The sequence below is a fragment of the Gossypium arboreum genome, chromosome 12, assembly GCF_025698485.1.
Source record: "Gossypium arboreum isolate Shixiya-1 chromosome 12, ASM2569848v2, whole genome shotgun sequence".
Classification (NCBI taxonomy): domain Eukaryota; kingdom Viridiplantae; phylum Streptophyta; class Magnoliopsida; order Malvales; family Malvaceae; genus Gossypium; species Gossypium arboreum.
Window position 1 is genome coordinate 13163868 of NC_069081.1, and position 20822 is coordinate 13184689.

A 20822-nucleotide genomic window follows, 5' to 3' on the forward strand; every position below is an offset into this window, starting at 1 on the left:
TCCAAAACCAAAACCAAACTTACCAACCAATTTGCTTGAATCGACTCAATTTGATCGGTTAAGTAAATTTTAATTGGTCACTACAATAGATTATATACTATTACATAATATAATAATATAGTATATAGTTTTACACCTTTTCGTATCACTTTGTATAATTAATATTTTAACAATCCGACTATTGAACTTATCAATGTTGTTGTACTTTTCATGCATGTAACTTTTGAATTGATTTGATCTCTATCATATTGATCTAAAATACTATATATTAATATTTATTGAATGATTAAAAGTTTTTACATAGAAAAATAGTTAGAAATTTTTAAGTAAGAAGGTTGGTAATAAAACTAAAACGCGCCATGAAATTTTGGTTTTAAAGGATTTGTAGGTTACTGAAATTTTATAATAACATTTGTGCTCTATAAGAAAACTAACAAGTCATATACTGACTTAGTGTTTCAAGACTTTTTTTTTTCGGTAAGGCGCTTCTAGAATTCGAATTTGAATTATTGTTTTTATACATTATAAATAAAGTAGAGTTTTTGACCTAAGATTTAAAATTATCCATAATCCTTTAAAATAGAAAAATAATGTTTTTATTACACTCAGTATTAATAATAATGAACATACTAATTAAAATAATACTCAATTAACTACCTTAAAAATAATTATTACGTAAAAATTAACACAAATAAAATAAAAAGTTATTGGATGTTGTAAATTAAATTCACGTTGTCCGACGTAACTTAATGTGAGATACAACATATGAAAAAAATTTGAAACATGACACGATAAAGAAGAGAACACAATACAAATGTATAAACACGCAAAAGTTTTTTTTAAAACAAATTACTTATATGTAAAAAATTATAAAATATGTTGAATCCAATTATAACAAAAAAACACACACACACACATATAAATCTTATCCGAAGAAATACGTTTCATGAAATCTCACTTTTAGAAGTAATTTCAAATTTTAGATTTCATCATTTAGTTAATTTTCATTTTAATCATCTAAATAAAAATTATTACAATTTAATCAGATTAGAGAATCCTTTCCAGCATTAAATTCCCAAATAACAACTTATTGCGCAGAACAAGTCATCATTTTTTACTATTTTTTGACCCCAATTATTGTTTATCTTCTTCTTCCTTAACTCTTTTTTTCTCTCTAAGCCAGTCTCCCACACCTATGCTTCCTAAAATCTATTATTGCCAAATCTTAAAAAAAAAAAAACCCAAATTAGCATGAGAGAAATAGGGTGACTACTAGTTGACACTGTTGAGGTAAAATGAGCTAAGAGTTGTTGAGTGACACTCAACAATACTAACTACAGACTACCACTGAGGTAATTAAAAACTAGCCTTATTTGGTTTGATGATTTAATGAAGAAAATATTTTGACCTATTGAGTTTTTTTATTGAAAATATTATGGTTCACTAATGGAAAACCATTCTATAGCATTTAGAGTTTGGATTGGATTCTAGTGAATCAAATCAACCCTTGAAATATGAAGGCTCGATGAAGACTATGTAGCTGTTAAAGAAATTAGATTTTTGATTGATTGTACTTTGATTGTTGAAATTGTAATAGTTATTTTTAAGGAATTATTTTGTATTCACCTAGATTCTAGATTAGCAAGCCGAATTCAAATATATGCTTTTAAGGCTTGTATTGGTTTTGTATGAGAAATTATTGAGTGCATTCTAATCTGTTCACTAAGGAACTGTTTTGTGAGATATTGCAAATTGCATTGTAAATATTATTGAGTGTTTACTGCCCACGTTCTCTAAGGAAGGATTTAGAGTGAGTGTTTTAGTCTTTAGATACAAATGTGAGATCTCTATATTTTGGGGAGTGATAGAGTATGAATCACTTGTTGTATTGTGAATTAAAGATAGTGCAAACGTAAGGAAATCGAATTGTCTAAACAAACCTTTGCGTTCTTTCAATTTTTGTTTGCACAATTTTTGATGTACCAAGCTATAATAGCCACTACAGTCTAAGACTTTTATTATAGTTATCATTTTAAACAAACAAGCAACTTAGAGTAGCAACATAAACATACAACCTACCAGATTTGAGAATATACCACCTCAGCTGCTAGTAAAAAGCAACTTGAAGCAATATCCATTTAAAGCCCATCTGCATTAGATGATAGAAATGTCAGAAATAGGTTCATTAAGCAAAAGTTGGTTGTTCGATGAATCCATTGTTATAATAATACGCACCAGCCTCTTTTCTTCCATTTCATGTTCGGCTGACCATGAAAAAACACATCTTTCCCCATCTAAATGATGACAATACCAAAGAGTGAGCCCCATAAACCAAAAATACATGCAATTTATTGAAGGGTTTTTGAACACATTGACAATAGGAAAGAACTAGAAAAGTTGAATCCAACCTGAGCTTTAGTTGCAGACGTGCCCTCTTCATACTCCATAGCACCACCAATAAGAATTTTAGGCATGGAAATTGCTCCCCCGAGAATGTACGGATAATAGTGTAACCCTTCTTGAATCTAAGAAGTTGGGGGAAACGACTAGTTATGTGACAGCCCTAATGTGACCCTAGTCGGGAAGTGGTTTCGGGGCCACAAAACCGAGTCATAAAAATAATTACCTGTCATATTTGATGCTTATTATATGTATATATATGCATGTGTGAAAAATTTCATATTTGAATTTTGTTTAATTGTAGGTGAATTTTAGTAAATAGGACTTATGTGAGAAAATTTTGAAATGTGATAGGTCAAAACATAAGGATCTATTAGTGCATGAAATAAAAAGGGGGACTTGCATGTCAATTTCCCCTAATTAGTAGTGGCCGCCATGACAAGTATGGTGGACCAAGTGTGATGGACAAAAAACATGTCATAAACATGTTAAGTTAGTGTTTCATGGGAGGTATGATAAAATAAGGAGCATGGGAATAAAATAATGAAAGGGAATATGATGAAAACAAAGAAAAAAAAAGTGTGTGGTTGTTCCTCCATTTTGCCGAAACTAGAAAAAAAAAGAAATGGAAAGGCTTCATCCTTTGGTTCTTCTTGGCCGGTTTGAAAGGAGGAAGAAGAGAGGTTTCGGTCACCTTGAGCTTAAGGGGAGGTTAGTATGTTGTGTTAAATTCTTAAGTTTTAAACTTGTTTCTAGTTAATTAGCTAATTTCTTACACAAACCATGGCAAAATTTCGAAATCTCGGTGATGGCTTGAACATTCGGTTTTGGTTGTTGAAAGGAATGAGTTGGAGGTTGGATCATGTTAAGATTCGGCCTTGTACATAAACATTAAGAGTTTGATGTTGTTGTGATTTTTGGAAGGTAAATAAGGTTATACACAAGATAAATACTAAGATTTTGGTTGACTTGTTTTTAGTGAGGTTCGGCCAAGGACCTTATGTGCAAGTTTATTCGGTTTAAGTAGAGAAAACGTGACGGGTAGATATGAAGTAATGTGTATATTGGTTCAGCTGCTAAGCAAGGAAATAATTGTTAGTAACATAGTATCTATGCACTTATGTATATATATGTATGTACAAATAACCTATTTAGCTATGGATATCTAAGGTGTTAAATAATGAAATTCTTGATGACTTGGGTTAAATAGCATTCGGCCAAGGACTATATGGGCTTACTAATTCGGTTTAAGTGAAGAAACTATGATAGAGAAATATGACTAAATTGTGGACTTTGACAATTTAAATGATGCATTTGACTTGTGTACCGACCTAGGACGATACGTGTTTCTATATGAAGTTAGATGGCGTTGATGAAATTCGGTAATGCATGATGTTTAAATAGTATTGAGCAAGGTCATTGTACTTAAATTGTATGACATACATGTATTGAATGGAATTGCTCAAGTGAAAAATAATTAAATGAATTTATTTGTTTAAATTAAGCTCAAGAGCAAAGGGGATCTAAATCCGATAAAGGGAAGGAAAAAGTGGTCGAATAGCCATCGAAATCGCTCGACAACATCCGAGGTAAGTTTTGAGTAACGAGACTTAGTTTACGATTTGATTAAGTCATGACGCATGAGCGTAACAAATATACTGGTGATATGATGATTCTACTTGAATTTTATGTTGAGTTAATTTGTCTATACGTGTGACGGTAGCCGTATGTGCATAGAGATCGTGTCATAAAGCAAACTAAACCATGTTGTTTGTATGCGGCTAGTAAGTCGAAAATGGGATTGCTTAATACGTGACTTGTGTTTGAACTCGATTATGAAAATGGAATATAAATGTGTCATGATTTGTTGATATGTGCATGAATGTTTGGATGATAACCGGCTAAGTCCCGAAGGCATTTGCGCTAGTGACTAGTTTGGGCTAAGTCCCAAGGCATTTGTGCGAAGTTACTATATCCGGCTAAGTCCGAAGGCATTCGTGCGAAGTTACTATATCCGGCTATGTCCGAAGGCATTCGAGCGAGTAGCTATATCCGGTTAAATCGAAGGTACTTGGCTTGGGAATGAGCGACCTTGCTGTAATAGTTTCAATTAATACGCTCGTAAAATCCCAGCAATGAGGTATGTTTCGTATGTGCTTTGAATTAGTCGATCCCTTACAAATAAGTATTCGCTCAATCGATAAATGAGCTACCGGCCTTTGGCTATGTTGATCTTTTGTGTATGAATATAAGGGTTGGTAATGTGAAGTAAGTATGATATTGAGAATTTGTGAATGTCAAATTATCCATTTAGCCATATGAATGCTACATTTTAGTTGTGTCAAATTTTATGGCTCAAAACTTACTAAGCATTAAATGCTTACTCCGCTTCTGTAAATCTCTGTTTTATAGATTTTGGTTCTTCAGCTATCGGACTCAGGATTTTTGAAGTCGAAGTCGCCCACACTATCAAAGCTCCTTTTGGTACACTTTTGGTAGAACTTTGAAATGGCATGTATAGGACACCCCTTTTTTTTTGTTATTAGTCAAGTACTTTGGTGTTGTATATATTTGGATAGCCATGCGAAAATGGCTTATATATATTTTGAGCATAATGTTATAATCATCTTGAATGTATATGTTCATTAAGAGGCATGGAAATGTTTAGAAACGATTAGTCATTAGAATGTTTCATCATGATTATATTTTGGGCTATATATGCCAAAGGGCTAGTTGAATCATGGAAACTATGAAATAGGTAAAGTCTACCTTAAAGGCAGATGCTGACAGCAGCAGTGATGTAGATTTGAAAAATCACTAAAAATAGTAGGAATGGAATTAAATAGTGAATAAATTATGTGATCAAACCTTGATGAATCTACTTTCACATGGAAGAAACGAAACGATTATATGAGTTGTATGTTAAGAGATATTTAGGTTTTTGCGAAATAGGGCCAGAACGGTTTCTGGATTCCCTGTTCCGACTTTGGAAATTCATTATAAATTAACCAGAGACATTTAGAAGTCATGCCATATATGTATAGATTCGTTTTTGAGTCTAGTTTCTATAGGAATAAACGGAATCAGTATTGAATCCCTGTACAGGGAGATATCCAAGTCGTAATGCATGAAGGTCAGTGTAGTCGAACCCTGAAACAGGGGAGACTTTAACTAATAAACTGTACTAATTGGCTCGACAAAAAATTCTAGAAAAAATTTTGTAGATGGAAATATGAGTCTAGTTTTAGGAAAAATTTACGGAACTGGTTTTTTAGTTTTGGAACTCAAGATATGATTTTTAAGGTGACAGTGATGCAGTTAGCCAGCTCGTCTAGAAATTTAAAATGGACTGTGCAAATAAGTGAGTTAAGTCCGCAAACCCCTCGTGTCTGACTCCAGAAACGGTCTCGAGTACGGGGTGTTACAATTTTATTGGTATCAGAGCCACGGTTTAGTCGATTCTAGGACTACCGTAATACGTTTGGGTCTAGCTATACATGCCATTATATGATTATTTGATAGTGTGGTGATTTCTGACAATTGAAAATGTGTTTATTATAGTAATGGATCCCGATCCCGACCGAGCGGTAGCTGATGATCTTGAGAGTGTAGCGCCTGCTCCCGCACAAGGGACAGCTCTGGCGGACTCTCAACCTATTGCTAGTAATCCGAATGATGAAGCTAGACAAGCTTTCTATAGCGTGATGAATGATTGGTTCAACCAATACATTCGAACTAATACGGCTGTTCCACAACCTCCATTCCCGACAAATACCACCTCAAGACCTACCATACCTCCCAGAATCGACCAAATAAGGTCAAATAAGTCCCCGATTGATGAATTGAAAACACGGACTCATGAATTTAAGGCTACGGATAGTGATGATGCCGAGCAAGCTGAATTTTGGTTGGACAACACTATTCGGGTACTCGATGAGCTATCTTGCACACTCGATGAGTGCCTAAAGTGTACTATCTCCTTGCTACGTGATTTTGCCTACTATTAGTGGAATACGTTGACTTCTGTTGTGCCTAGAGAGCAAGTAACTTGGGAGTTTTTCCAAACCGAGTTTCAGAAAAAGTATATCAGTCAGAGATTTATGGATCAAAAACGGAAGGAATTTCTTGAACTTAAACAAGGTTCCATGTCGGTTACCGACTATGAACGAAAGTTTGTAAGGCTTAGCTGGTACGCACGAGAATGCATTTCCTCAGAAGCCATAATGTGTAAATGTTTCGAGGATGGATTGAATGATGATATAAAGCTGTATGTTGGCATATTGGAAATCCGAGAATTTGTGGTACTTGTCGAGCGAGCTTGCAAAGCCGAGGAGCTCAAGATGGAGAAAAGAAAAGTCGATATGGGAGCAAAGGAGTTTCAGAAGAGGTCTTGGGAGGCCCTTTCAACATCATCGAAGAAATTTAGAGATGATTTGGGCGATCTAGAGACACATTGGGTTTTTCTAGACGAGACCGTGATCGACCCTCGTGAGTGCACGAGTCATTTCGGTCGCCGATGTTGGAAATGATCGTCGAGATGAACTGAGTGTCAGATTGCAGTAAATGGCACTTTCGGGAGTTGTAGATTCCATGACCGCTCTGTTACAAGTGCGGGTCACCGACCACTTTATCAAAGATTGCCCGAGATTGTCCGAACATAACGTAAATCGAGTGGGAAACCCGGTGCTACTACCGCTCGGGGTAGACCATCTAGGAATACGGCAATGCTAGTGGAGGTCGAGAGGATCTAGAGATGCTACAACCAGATCCGAGGCTCGTGCTCTGCTAGAGCTTACGCTATACGCCAAGACGCGAGGATGCTTCCTCGCCAGATGTTATTACTGGTACTTTTACTCTCTTTGATACTAATGTGATTGCTTTGATTGACCCTGGTTCTACTCATTCTTATATATGTGAAACCTTAGCATCCAGTAAGACTCTACCTGTTAAGTCTACTGAGTTTGTAATTCGGGTGTCAAATCTTTTGGGTCGTTACGTGCTTGTCGACAAAGTGTGCAAGAAATGTCCCCTAATAATCCGAGGTTCCTGTTTTCCGGCCGATTTGATGCTTTTACCGTTTGACGAATTTGATGTTATCTTCGGTATGGATTGGTTGACCGTACGTGATGCAATTGTAAATTGTAAAAGAAAAACCATCGATTTGAGGTGTGTAAATAACGGGATAATCTGAGTCGAGTCTACTGACTTAAATAGGTTGCCAGCTGTAATATCGTCGATGTTGGCTCAGAAATATGTAAGAAAGGGGTGTGAAGCATACCTTGCGTATGTACTTGATGACAAAGAGTTAGAAAAGAAGCCCGAATCTGTGCCAGTGGTTTGTGAGTACCCGGATGTTTTTCCTGAAGAATTACCGGGTTTACCACCTGTTCAGGAGGTAGAGTTTGGTATTGAGCTTGTACCTGGGACTACGCCGATTTCGATAGCTCCGTATCGTATGGCACCAACCGAGTTAAAAGAGTTGAAAGCTCAGTTGCAGGAGTTGACGGATAGGGGTTTCGCTCGACCAAGTTTCTCACCTTGGGGTGCACCAGTATTGTTTGTGAAAAAGAAGGACGGAACCATGAGGTTGTGCATCGACTATCGTCAGCTGAATAAAGTGACAATAAAGAATAAATATCCGTTACCGCGTATTGATGATTTGTTTGATCAACTAAAGGGAGCCTCAGTGTTTTCAAAGATAGATTTGAGATCGGGTTATTACCAGTTATGAATTCGAGATTCGGATATACCCAAAACTGCTTTCAGAACGAGATACGGTCACTACGAATTCTTAGTGATGCCGTTTGGGCTCACTAATGCCCCTGCGGTATTTATGGATTTGATGAATCGGATCTTTAGACCGTATTTGGATCGGTTTGTAGTTGTGTTTATCGATGATATTTTGGTCTATTCGAGAAATGAAACCGATCATCTTTGAACACCGGGATTAGTGTTGCAAATTTTACGAGATAAGCAATTATATGCTAAGTTCAAGAAGTGTGAGTTCGGTTAGAGAGGTTAGCTTCTTGGGCCATGTGGTATCTCGATCGGTATTCGAGTTGACCGAACAAGATTTCGCCATACTTAACTGGAAGCCTCAGAAATATTCTCGAGGTTCGAGCTTTTTGGGACTTGCCGGTTACTACCGACGGTTTGTAAAAGGTTTCTCGATGATAGCCACACCCATGACGAAGCTACTTCAAAAAGATGTTAAGTTCGAATGGACGGAGAAATGTCAGAAAAGTTTTGATCAACTGAAAACTTATTTGACTAAAGCTCAAATTTTAGTGCAGCCCGAATCAGGCAAAGAGTTTGTCATCTATAGTGACGCCTCCCTACTTGGGTTAGGTTGCGTATTGATGCAAGAAGGTCGAGTTGTGGCCTATGCGTCGAGACAATTAAAGCCACATGAGAAAAATTATCCGACCCATGATCTCGAATTAGCTGTCATCGTATTCGCCTTGAAAATATGGCGACATTACTTAATTGGTGAGAAGTGCCATGTATTTTCGGATCACAAAAGTCTCAAATATTTGATGACTCAAAGAGACTTAAATCTGCGACAAAGACGTTGGCTTGAGTTGTTGAAAGATTATGAGCTTGTCATTGATTATCACCCGAGAAAGGCTAATGTGGTTGCGGACGCCTTAAGCCGGAAATCACTGTTTGCTTTACGAGTGATGAATGTACACTTGTCTGTTCTACCCGACAATGTGTTAGTAGCTGAATTAAAGGCCAAACCATTATTGATTCATCAAATTCGTGAGGCTCAGAAATTCGATGACGAATTGGTTGCAAAACGGGCTGAATGTGTTTCGAACATGGAATCAGAGTTTCGAATTGATGACGACGATTGTTTGAAGTTCAGAAGTCGTTTGTGTGTTCCAAGGAATTCAGAACTTATTTCGATGATTCTGAATGAAGCTCATTGTAGTCGAATGTCAATTCACCCGGGGAGTACGAAAATGTACAACGACCTAAGATGTCAGTTTTGGTGGCATGGTATGAAATGAGACATTTCCGATTTTGTCTCGAAGTGCTTAGTATGTCAGCAAGTGAAGGCGGAACATCAAGTGCCTACTGGTTTACTTCAGCCGATCATGATACCTGAATGGAAATGGGATCGAGTCACGATGGATTTTGTATCTGGGTTGCCAGTGTCAGCAAGTAAGAAGGATGCGATTTGGGTCGTTGTTGATAGACTGACTAAGTCGGCTCACTTTATCCCTGTACGCACGAATTTTTCATTGGATAAACTAGCTGAATTGTATGTTTCTCAGATTGTGAGATTACACGGGGTACCTATTTCTATCGTGTCGGATAGAGATCCGAGATTCACCTCGCGATTTTGGAAGAAATTGCAAGAAGCTTTGGGTACCAAGTTGCATTTTAGCACCGCTTTTCATCCCCAAACCGATGGTCAATCCGAGCAGATAATTCAGAAACTTGAGGATATGTTGAGATGTTGCATCTTCGAGTTCAGTGGTTCATGGGAACGGTATCTACCTTTGATTGAGTTTGCTTACAACAATAGTTTTCAGTCAAGCATTAAGATGGCGCCTTACGAGGCTTTGTATGGTCGAAAATGCCGTACACCATTGTTTTGGACCGAGCTCGGTGAAAGTAAAATTTTCGGAGTTGATTTGATTAGAGATCTTTGAATGTAAAGTAAAAGTAATCCGTGAAAGTCCGAAGGCGACCACGATCGTCGTAAATCGTATGCGGATTTAAAACGAAGAGATATTGAGTATCAGGTGGGAGACAAAGTGTTTCTTAAGGTATCGTATCGCCTTGGAAAAAGATACTCAGATTTGGCCGTAAGGGCAAATTGAGTCCGAGATTCATTGGGCCGTATGAGATCTCCGAACGAGTTGGCCCAGTTGCATATAGGTTACTTTTACCCCCTGAACTCGAAAGGATCCACAACGTTTTTCATGTTTCGATGCTTTCCTACGCACGTAATAAACCCCTCCGAGGTCGAAATTCAAGCCGATATGAGTTATGAAGAAGAATCGATTCGTATCCTAGCTCGAGAAGTGAAAGAGTTGCGAAACAAAAGGGTTCCGTTAGTGAAAGTGTTATGGCTCAAACACGGAATCGAAGAAGCTACTTGGGAAACCGAGAATGCCATGAAAGAACGATACCCAAACCTATTTACCGGTAAGATTTTCGGGGATAAAAATTTCTTAAGTGGGGGAGAGTTGTGACAGCCCTAATGTGACCCTAGTCGGGAAGTGGTTTCGGGGCTACAAAACCGAGTCATAAAAATAATTAGCTGTTATATTTGATGCTTATTATATGTATATATATGCATGTGTGAAAAATTTCATATTTGAATTTTGTTTAATTGTAGGTGAATTTTAGTAAATAGGACTTATGTGAGAAAATTTTGAAATGTGATAGGTCAAAACATAAGGATCTATTAGTGCATGAAATAAAAAGAGGGGGACTTGCATGTCAATTTCCCCCCCTAATTAGTAGTGGCCGGCCATGACAAGTATGGTGGACCAAGTGTGATGGGCAAAAAACATGTTATAAACATGTTAAGTTAGTGTTTCATGGGAGGTATGATAAAATAAGGAGCATGGGAATAAAATAATGAAAGGGAATATGATGAAAACAAAGAAAAAAAAGTGTGTGGTTGTTCCCCATTTTGCAAACTGGAAAAAAAAAAGAAAAGGAAAGGCTTTATCCTTTGGTTCTTCTTGGCGGTTTGAAAGGAGGAAGAAGAGAGGTTTGGTCACCTTGAGCTTAAGGGGAGGTTAGTATGTTGTGTTAAATTCTTAAGTTTTAAACTTGTTTCTAGTTAATTAGCTAATTTCTTACACAAACCATGGCAAAATTTTGAAATCTCGGTGATGGCTTGAACATTCGGTTTTGGTTGTTGAAAGGAATGAGTTGGAGGTTGGATCATGTTAAGATTCGGCCTTGTACATAAACATTAAGAGTTTGATGTTTTTGTGATTTTTGGAAGGTAAATAAGGTTATACACAAGATAAATACTAAGATTTTGGTTGACTTGTTTTTAGTGAGGTTCGGCCAAGGACCTTATGTGCAAGTTTATTCGATTTAAGTAGAGAAAACGTGACGGGTAGATATGAAGTAATGTGTATATTGGTTCGGCTGCTAAGCAAGGAAATAATTGTTAGTAACATAGTATCCATGCACTTATGTATATATATGTATGTACAAATAACCTATTTAGCTATGGATATCTAAGGTGTTAAATAATGAAATTCTTGATGACTTGGGTTAAATAGCATTCGGCCAAGGACTATATGGGCTTGCTAATTCGGTTTAAGTGAAGAAACTATGATAGAGAAATATGACTAAATTGTGGACTTTGACAATTTAAATGATGCATTTGACTTGTGTACCGACCTAGGACGATACGTGTTTCTATATGAAGTTAGATGGTGTTGATGAAATTCGGTAATGCATGATGTTTAAATAGTATTGAGCAAGGTCATTGTACTTAAATTGTATGACATACATGTATTGAATGGAATTGCTCAAGTGAAAAATAATTAAATGAATTTATTTGTTTAAATTAAGCTCAAGAGCAAAGGGGATCTAAATCCGATAAAGGGAAGGAAAAAGTGGTCGAATAGCCATCGAAATCGTTCGACAACATCCGAGGTAAGTTTTCGAGTAACGAGACTTAGTTTACGATTTGATTAAGTCATGACGCATGAGCGTAACAAATATACGGTGATATGATGATTCTACTTGAATTTTATGTTGAGTTAATTTGTCTATACGTGTGACGGATAGCCGTATGTGCATAGAGATCGTGTCATAAAGCAAACTAAACCATGCTGTTTGTATGCGGCTAGTAAGCCGAAAATGGGATTGCTTAATACGTGACTTGTGTTTGAACTCTGATTATGAAAATGGAATATAAATGTGTCATGATTTGTTGATATGTGCATGAATGTTTGGATGATAACCGGGATAAGTCCCGAAGGCATTTGCGCTAGTGACTAGTTCCGGGCTAAGTCCCGAAGGCATTTGTGCGAGTTACTATATCCGGGCTAAGTCCCAAAGGCATTCGTGCGAGTGACTAGTTCCGGGCTAAGTCCCGAAGGCATTCGTGCGAGTTACTATATCCGGGCTAAGTCTCGAAGGCATTCGTGCGAGTTACTATATCCGGCTATGTCCCGAAGGCATTCGAGCGGGTAGCTATATCCGTTAAACTCAAGGTACTTGGCTTGGGAATGAGCGACCTTGCTGTAATAGTTTCAATTAATACGCCGTAAAATCCCAGCGATGAGGTATGTTTCAGTATGTGCTTTGAATTAGTTGATCCCTTACAAATAAGTATTCGCTCAATCGATAAATGAGCTACCGCCTTTGGCTATGTTGATCTTTTGTGTATGAATATAAGGGTTGGTAATGTGAAGTAAGTATGATATTGAGAATTTGTGCATGTCAAATTATCCATTTAGCCATATGAATGCTACATTTTAGTTGTGTCAAATTTTATGGCTCAAAACTTACTAAGCATTAAATGCTTACTCCGCTTCTATAAATCTCTGCTTTTATAGATTTTGGTTCTTCAGCTATCGGACTCGGGATTTTTGAAGTCAAGTCGCCCACACTATCAAAGCTCCTTTTGGTACACTTTTGGTAGAGCTTTGAAATGGCATGTATAGGACACCCTTTTTTTGTTATTAGTCAAGTACTTTGGTGTTGTATATATTTGGATAGCCATGCGAAAATGGCTTATATATATTTTGAGCATAATGTTATAATCATCTTGAATGTATATGTTCATTAAGAGGCATGGAAATGTTTGGCAACGATTAGCCATTAGAATGGTTCATCATGATTATATTTTGGGCTATATATGCCAAAGGGCTAGTTGAATCATGGAAACTATGAAATAGGTAAAGTCTACCTTAAAGGCAAATGCTGACAGCAGCAGTGATGTAGATTTGAAAAATCACTAAAAATAGTAGAAATGGAATTAAATAGTGAATAAATTATGTGATCAAACCTTGATGAATCTACTTTCACATGGAAGAAACGAAACGATCATATGAGTTGTATGTTAAGAGATATTTAGGTTTTCGTGAAATAAGGCTAGAACGGTTTCTGGATTCCCTGTTCCGACTTTGGAAATTCATTATAAATTAACCAGAGACATTTAGAAGTCATTCCATATATGTATAGATTCCTTTTTGAGTCTAGTTTCTATAAGAACAAACAGCATCAGTATTGAAGCCCTGTACAGGGAGATATCCAAGTTGTAATGCATGAAGGTCAGTGTAGTCGAACCCTGAAACAGGGGAGACTTTAACTAATAAACTGTACTAATTGGCTCGACCAAAAATTCTAGAAAAAAATTTTTAGATGGAAATATGAGTCTTGTTTCAGGAAAAATTTACGGAACTGGTTTTCGAGTTTTGGAACTCGAGATATGATTTTTAAGGTGACAGTGACGCAGTTAGCCAGCTCGTCTGGAAATTTAAAATGGACTGTGCAAATAAGTGAGTTAAGTCCGCAAACCCCTCGTGTCTGACTCCGGCAACGGTCTCGGGTACAGAGTGTTACAAGTTATTATATTCATTGGAGACCATTCATGTTTAGCCTAACAACAAGGTGTAAAAATTCATGTCATACGCAACATGCATACAAAAGTTATTCAACAAAAATAACCATAGTCAAGGAACATCACTGCTTCATTTTGGAACCAAAAGCCATAGAATTTCTCGTTGGAGAGCAGCTAGTTAACATGGACTAAATATGGAGATATAAAACTTCATCCTAACTTTAGAAGATATTATCCTTGTGCTGGGAAAGCGAAGCCATAGAAGCTAAAGAGGAAGAAACCATCACTAATTCCAAGACTTGATGGTCTCGAACTTAAGTGATAGGTTGACAGCCTAATTCCGAGTGTATATTTCTGATCATTAACATTCATATTTGGATAAGGAAGCAGGGGTGTGGGAGGTGGCTTGGAGAAAAGAAATGGGTTAAGGAAGAAGAAGATGAAGAGTGGTGAGGTCAGAAACTAGTAAAAAAAAGTTGACTTGGGATGCACAATCAACTACCATTATGGGTTTAATGCTTGGATGTCAAAAAGTGAAAGTATTCTCTGGTGAATAAATTAGAAGAAATTTTATTTGGATGACCAAAATGAAAGAGTTTTAAAAATTTGGTGATCAATTAGATAGTTTACCTTTTCATCTATGATGTTGGAGTTATATATATATATATATATATATATATATATTTAATTTAGCATCCAAGTAATTGATTCTGAAAATCCAAATTCATATATTTTCCAAGTCCAAATTTCCAAATGAGTCCTAATAAGTAATTTTTTTATTTAATAGTTTCCATAATTTTAACAATACTATACTACGAGACATCAAGAAAGCATCCAGCAAGACAATAAATTCAGAAGAAAAAAAAAAGGTACTAATAAGTCATATATATATGAACAATGAAGAAACTGTCCAATGGTGCCAGCTTATGACACTCAAAAGACTACCATATAAGCATCTTATATGCTTAATTAGCACCCAAAAGAAAAGGCCCGGGAGGGGGGGGGGGGGACAGCTTAAAATAATTTATCTAACCTATGTTACTCATATTTGAAATATATATGAAACACCCATAATTTAGAGAGATCAAAGTCCTCTTGAACCAGGAACATGAATCCATTCCAATTGAAGGTCCACTTCACCAGTCTCCACATTTCTAAGCCTCAAGAACATGTCTTGAACAACTTTCCCATTGTTCCAAATTATGCAACTCTCCTGTGACAGACAGTTTTCCCTGCTTGGCTGAACTTTAGTGATTATAGTTCCATTGGGAAGCCCTTCCAAACGCATCTTTACAGCATTTACTAATGGACCGATCTCGAATTCTGCATCCCCCATTTTATCGTCTAAACTGAACGTGTCTCTATCATATACCGTCTGCCAAAAAGGTATAACAATAATCATCAGAAAAATGAAAAATGAAAAATGAAAAATGAAAAACAAGCTTGAGATTGAAAAAAAAATAAAAAATACTTACAAGCTTAACTGGAAGACTTAGGTCTGCAATTGAAAGAGTTAAGTCGTCATTCCATTCTGGATTCACGTTCTTCTTTATCACACGAGTCTTTAATTTCTGCACACTCAGACAGATTATTACTTAAAACCTGGAAATGGTAAAGTGAAGAGACAAAACCCAGAATCTAAAAAAGACGAGAAAAACAAATTACCTGTTTTCCCATTCTGATAACAACATAAGGATCGCTGGTCAAAACATCTCTCACAGCAAGATTCACCCCTCTTTGAACATGAATTCTCAACAACCCTAGCAAATTCTCCATCGAGAAACTTTGGCTTTAACTCTGTTTTCTGGTGTGGAATTATGGATGATTTAAGGTGTGTTGAAATGGGCCGGTGGCTGGTGGCTGGTGGCTGGTGGCTGGTGGCTAATGGAATGGCCAAACTACGAAGCGTGGTATTTATACTGGAATCGGATTACCCAAAAAGCAGTCAGATTAAATTCATTTACTAAAAATGAATATATATTGGTAGCTCCAATAGAAGATTGAGTTTAGTAAAAGAAAATTACGCGTCAAGTTTGAATGAATGTAAATTAAAAGACGAGTTGCAAAAAAGAAGAGGACATTTTGTTTGACTTGATCGAAAGAACGACATAAAAATAAAATAAGACCGATTTGCACTCTGACTATTATCACCTTGCTACGTCAATGATAACACCATTTTAATAATTTATTTTTCATTTCATCCAATCATATTATCTTACTTCATTTTTCTGTTAAATTAAGCTAAATAATCAATACAAATCTGTCACCTCAAACCTACACCATCAATTATTAAATATTTCTTTTTCTTAAACTATATTAAAATTTTGGAAGGGTAAAAAGAATCAGAATTTTTTTAAACTATATTAGTTTATTTTCTGAAAATTACAGTAAAATCATAATTTTTTTAAAAAATATGAAGACTTCAGAATTTTTTCTCAAAACCTTCATCAGGCTAATTTAGCCGTATATGCAATTTTTTTAATTATCTTTTTAGATATATTTTTTTAAATTAAGGAATTAGGCCGATTTTGGAGAGAGTGTGTGAGGCCTAAGTGTGAGTTAATATACTTTGTAACTGTGCAGGAGACCATTAGAAGGCATGCTAACTTGATACTGATTGTTGTGTTCCAACATAAAGAGTTTGATGTCACAACATAGACAATATGAGCATATTGTCCTCAATGTCGCTACATAGGCGCTAGAAATGAAACCATGAAAGTTTATAGGTAGATTTGAGGGGTCAAGGATGCATCTTAGAACACATACATTTCATATGTCATGCTGGGATATGACCATTATTTCAGAAACCCTTTTTATGGAAGTTAAGTTTCAAGGTGACAATGCTTGATACGGTAATGAGTTGAAGTCTAAGTGGAGGTCCAAGTCGACGGCCGTGTTGAGGTCAAGGGTTCAAATATAACCGGGGGCCAGTTAATGGTCATTATGCGGTCACGAGTTCAATCTTTTTGGATAGCATACATAAGACTAAGGTCATAATCATAAGGAAAGATGAAGGGATTTCTAGTGTAATCAACGTAATTTTTTTTTTATTTTCAGGTAGTTGGTATCTTTAACATTTTATTCTTACCTAAAGGCTGACACCAAGGTGGACACAAGAGGATTCTTAGCCGGAAAGCGGATGTTCCATCAGAGTAGAGGTCAAATTCGGGTCAACGCTTCTGTTGCCCCTAAAGGAGCATCACCTTTACTCTAACGTCACGACTGTTGCCCACTTGAGAGTCCTTCTACATTCATAGTGGTCCTGGCCTTCAGATAAGAAGGAAAGTTAAAGATATCGGCTGCGTGGAAATAGATATAAAAATTTACGTCGATTATACTGGGGAGCCCCATAGTTTTTCCCTATAAGTATGCTCTCAAACTTTTGTATGGTATTTATAAGGCAACATCTTCGAGTATCTGAAAAGTTTAAGCTTGTTCTCGTATAACGACCGTCAACTAGCTTTACCATTATACTCCGATCCATGACCTAATAATGACTATTGATCGAGACCTCTACGTAGACTTCTACCCGTGACTATATAAAGAAAAATCACCTCAAAACCTGACTTCCATGGGATAGGTTTCTAAGGTAATGATCTCATCTCGATAGGATATATGAAATGTGTGTATCTTGGAGTAATATCACATCACCGATGACTCAAGAATACCTCAAACTGAAAATTTTATTAGTGACAAAAAATTTTAACACTAAAGTGAGGAAGAAAATCGAGAGAGAAATATTGTAAAATGGAAGGATAGAGGTCCGGAGAGATGGAGTGTAGAGGGGGAGCCCCCTTTTATAGGTGTGAGAGAGAGCTGTGGTTGCAAAGAAAAACATTTCGTGGTTGAAAACGTGCCATAAGACCAATATTTTCATCAAATATCCTCAATGTACTTCAAATCTTACCCCGAATTTTCGAGATCAGCATACCTTTTTGGCGGACTTTAGTGGAAATTGTAATAAGGCTTGTCTAGTTAGGCGCACTTTCTTGTTATGTTAGATTTGAAGTACCTTTACCCAGTGAATCTTGGATAAGATTTGAAGCATGTTTTGAAACACTGAATACCCTTTAAAACACGCGTCTGATAAAATTATTTGATCTGTAAAACGTATTTTCGAGCATCGAAGAGCATTTCATTATTATTATTCAATGAAAGCGCATCTTTTGAAACACATTTTGAAGCACGCATTCCCTCTCTTATTGTTCTATTTTGCTATTAAAGTATCGAAATATCAAGAACTCAGACATGCAGTAAATTCATATCAAACATTAAAGAGTTGCACTACGAGTATTATTTTTATTTCTTTGGATAACCATCTGAAGATGTTTTTGTTATAAATATCTAATTCATTTTAAATTAAAATGAGTCGATGAGTGAAATACGTTATTTACCACATCGGTCAAATCTATAATATGGAAGTCGAGCTCGTATTTGCAGGAGTCCAGTCCATGGAATTGGTTTTCAACTGTACCATTCAATTGTGTAAGCTACGAACTAGAATCAAGAGGAAAGTTGGGGGTTCGAGTCGAGGAAGAATTTTGAGCTTGCAATGTAGATATACGGCATCGTTGACCCCGAGCTCAGGCTGGAGGCAATCATATCATCATATTACTCAAAAGAAAATATTGTAATAAATTTATATGTCAAGTTTACCAAGGCTGATGGAGTTGATCCATCTTCAGCCACTATTGCGGCTAATGCAGAAACCAAAGCTGAACCATAAAGTCTTACTACACGGTTGTGCGGTGGGTTCATTGGTTTGTTACAAAGATCCTATTATGATGTCCTTGAAGTATCAATGGGTAAACATTCATCAGTTTCTAGCACCGATTTAAACTTCGACGGCCACTATCAGTTGAGGTCTGAGTGTAACCTGAACTACAACACACAGATACGACATTCAGTCAGTGTGTTTGATTTCAACTTTGATAGTTCAGTGTCCTGGGGCAAAAGCACTTATACTGAGGGGCTAGCAACTTACACCAGTTCGCAATCCAGTTCAGATTTTGTTGGGTACATGGGTAGAGAAGAATTGATAACTTAATCCCTACAATCGAGTCCGGTGAGTGTACATCGAACCTTTTGGTTGAAAATGACAATGAAGGCGCACTTGAGGATGTAGTTGATGAATCAGAATCAGACCTCGATCCAAATCAGCAGTTCGATCTAAATGGTTCAGAAGTAGTACTTTTTTTTTAACCAAAGCAGGTTTCAATTGAGCCAAAATCTTGCAGTTTTAATGATGACGGCTCGAACAATGCTTTGGATTCAGATTCGTGATTAAAGGTATATGAACCTCTACTTCATACGATAAATATTGACCTCTCCGTTGGTGGTGGTTTAAAGTTTCAACAACTATCGCACAGAACACTTAGCCATGCAAGCTTATCGTCAAATGTCCGAGTACTAGAAGTTAGCATGAAATACCTCAGTAAAGATGCTTTTCTTGCTGCATTGAAGTGGTATAGCTTCAAGAATGGTGTGAATTATCATGTCACAAAAAATTGTTCGAAAAAATTCGAGAGAAAGTGCACAATGAGCGACGGGAGGTGCAAATGAAAAATCATGGCATCTTTTCAGAAGAAGACACAATTGTGGATGATAAAGAAGTATTTCGATCCACATACTTGTGTTGCAATAGGTACGCGATGTGATCACTCAATTTCTTACATAATGTGACTTGATCGGGGTCTTCATTTTTTCCAATAACATAACTTTAACTCATAATTTGCAAGTGTAAGTCAAGATCATTCAAGGCTAGACTCCGGGGTTTTTTACCTAAATAAATTAAAAAAAATTATATACCCAAAGATGTTGTCAACTGGATTATTTACGAAAATGGTACATTTTTTTGGGTCGCACCTATCTGACAGGTGCAACACTTTTTTTTTATAATAAAAATTATATATTTTTTGTTTTTTAAATAAAATATTATTATTTTATTTTTATTAAAAATATTTAAATTTATATAAGGTCAAAATATGGTCAATGGTTCAAAATATGAGTAAAAAATACCCAAAAACAGGTCGCGCCTGTTAGATAGGCGTGATTGGTCGCGCATGACAAGTAGGCGCAACTGCTCTCCAGCTTAGCTCCCCCTGCACCTCTCAGCTGCCTTTTGTCGCATAGCCCCCCGTGGCACCCCTCTGTTGCATAACACTGCTTGGCAGTGTGTAGTCCTTTCAAGGGAAAAAAAATTGTAAATGGGGGACCTTATAAGCATGGCCCCTAAGTTGAAAAATTGAAGCACCCACCGGAAGAGAGAAAGAAAAGAAAGAAATGAGAAGAAAAAATAAAAAGAAGAAAGAAAGAAAAAGTAATTTATTATTTTAGTAAATAATTTTGTTTATAATTTAAAGAGTTTAATTAAGATGTTGAGAACTTTTTTGTTATTATTTATTATTTATAAATTGTTTATGTTTAGTGTTTATAATTTTGGGTTAATATTTTGTATGAATGTAATTTATTTTTGTAATTATTTTAAAATTAATTTGTTAGTAATTTAGGATAATGTTATAATTTTTGTATTTTAATTATTTTAAAATTAATTTATTAGTAATTTAGAATTATGTTATAAATTGTTGTGTTTACTTTGAGTCTATTGCCACGGTTCCATGGTACCCAACCATTGTCGGAAAGATGTGTTCGTCTAACCTTCGATGTCACTCTTAAATCGAGTCATCTTTTACCGGAAAATGTGTAGCTCTAGCTCATGCACTATGTATATATTAAAAAATTATAAGTTACAGTCTCGCCACAAAACATTAGGTTATATATTGAATGGATAAGGTTATTCTTTACCTATTCTTACAACTTGACTCTGCCAGTCTGCATTCTTATAATCTCAGTGGAAATTAAGCGCGAT

The 20822-nt window shown here is 36.2% G+C and overlaps 1 protein-coding gene across 1 annotated transcript; it reads right to left on the reverse strand.

Annotated features, from left to right (window-relative positions):
- Positions 1–14700: 14700 nt before the first annotated feature.
- Positions 14701–16151, reverse strand: LOC108478576 (protein C2-DOMAIN ABA-RELATED 1-like). The gene is made up of 3 exons (XM_017781039.2): positions 15620–16151; positions 15430–15525; positions 14701–15329 (listed from the first exon to the last, which is right to left on the reverse strand). The coding sequence occupies exons 1-3, from the start codon at positions 15728–15730 to the stop codon at positions 15039–15041; spliced, it is 498 nt and encodes a 165-aa protein (XP_017636528.1). The 5' UTR covers positions 15731–16151; the 3' UTR covers positions 14701–15038.
- Between the last annotated feature and the right edge of the window lie 4671 nt (positions 16152–20822).

Coding starts and splice junctions, on each gene's coding strand:
- LOC108478576 (XM_017781039.2), bottom strand. CDS start 15,730: ATGGAGAATTTGCTAGGGTTGTTGAGAATTCATGTTCAAAGAGGGGTG. Junction 15,526..15,619: donor TTATCAGAATGGGAAAACAG/GTAATTTGTTTT, acceptor CTGAGTGTGCAG/AAATTAAAGACTCGTGTGAT. Junction 15,330..15,429: donor TAAGTCTTCCAGTTAAGCTT/GTAAGTATTTTT, acceptor CCTTTTTGGCAG/ACGGTATATGATAGAGACAC.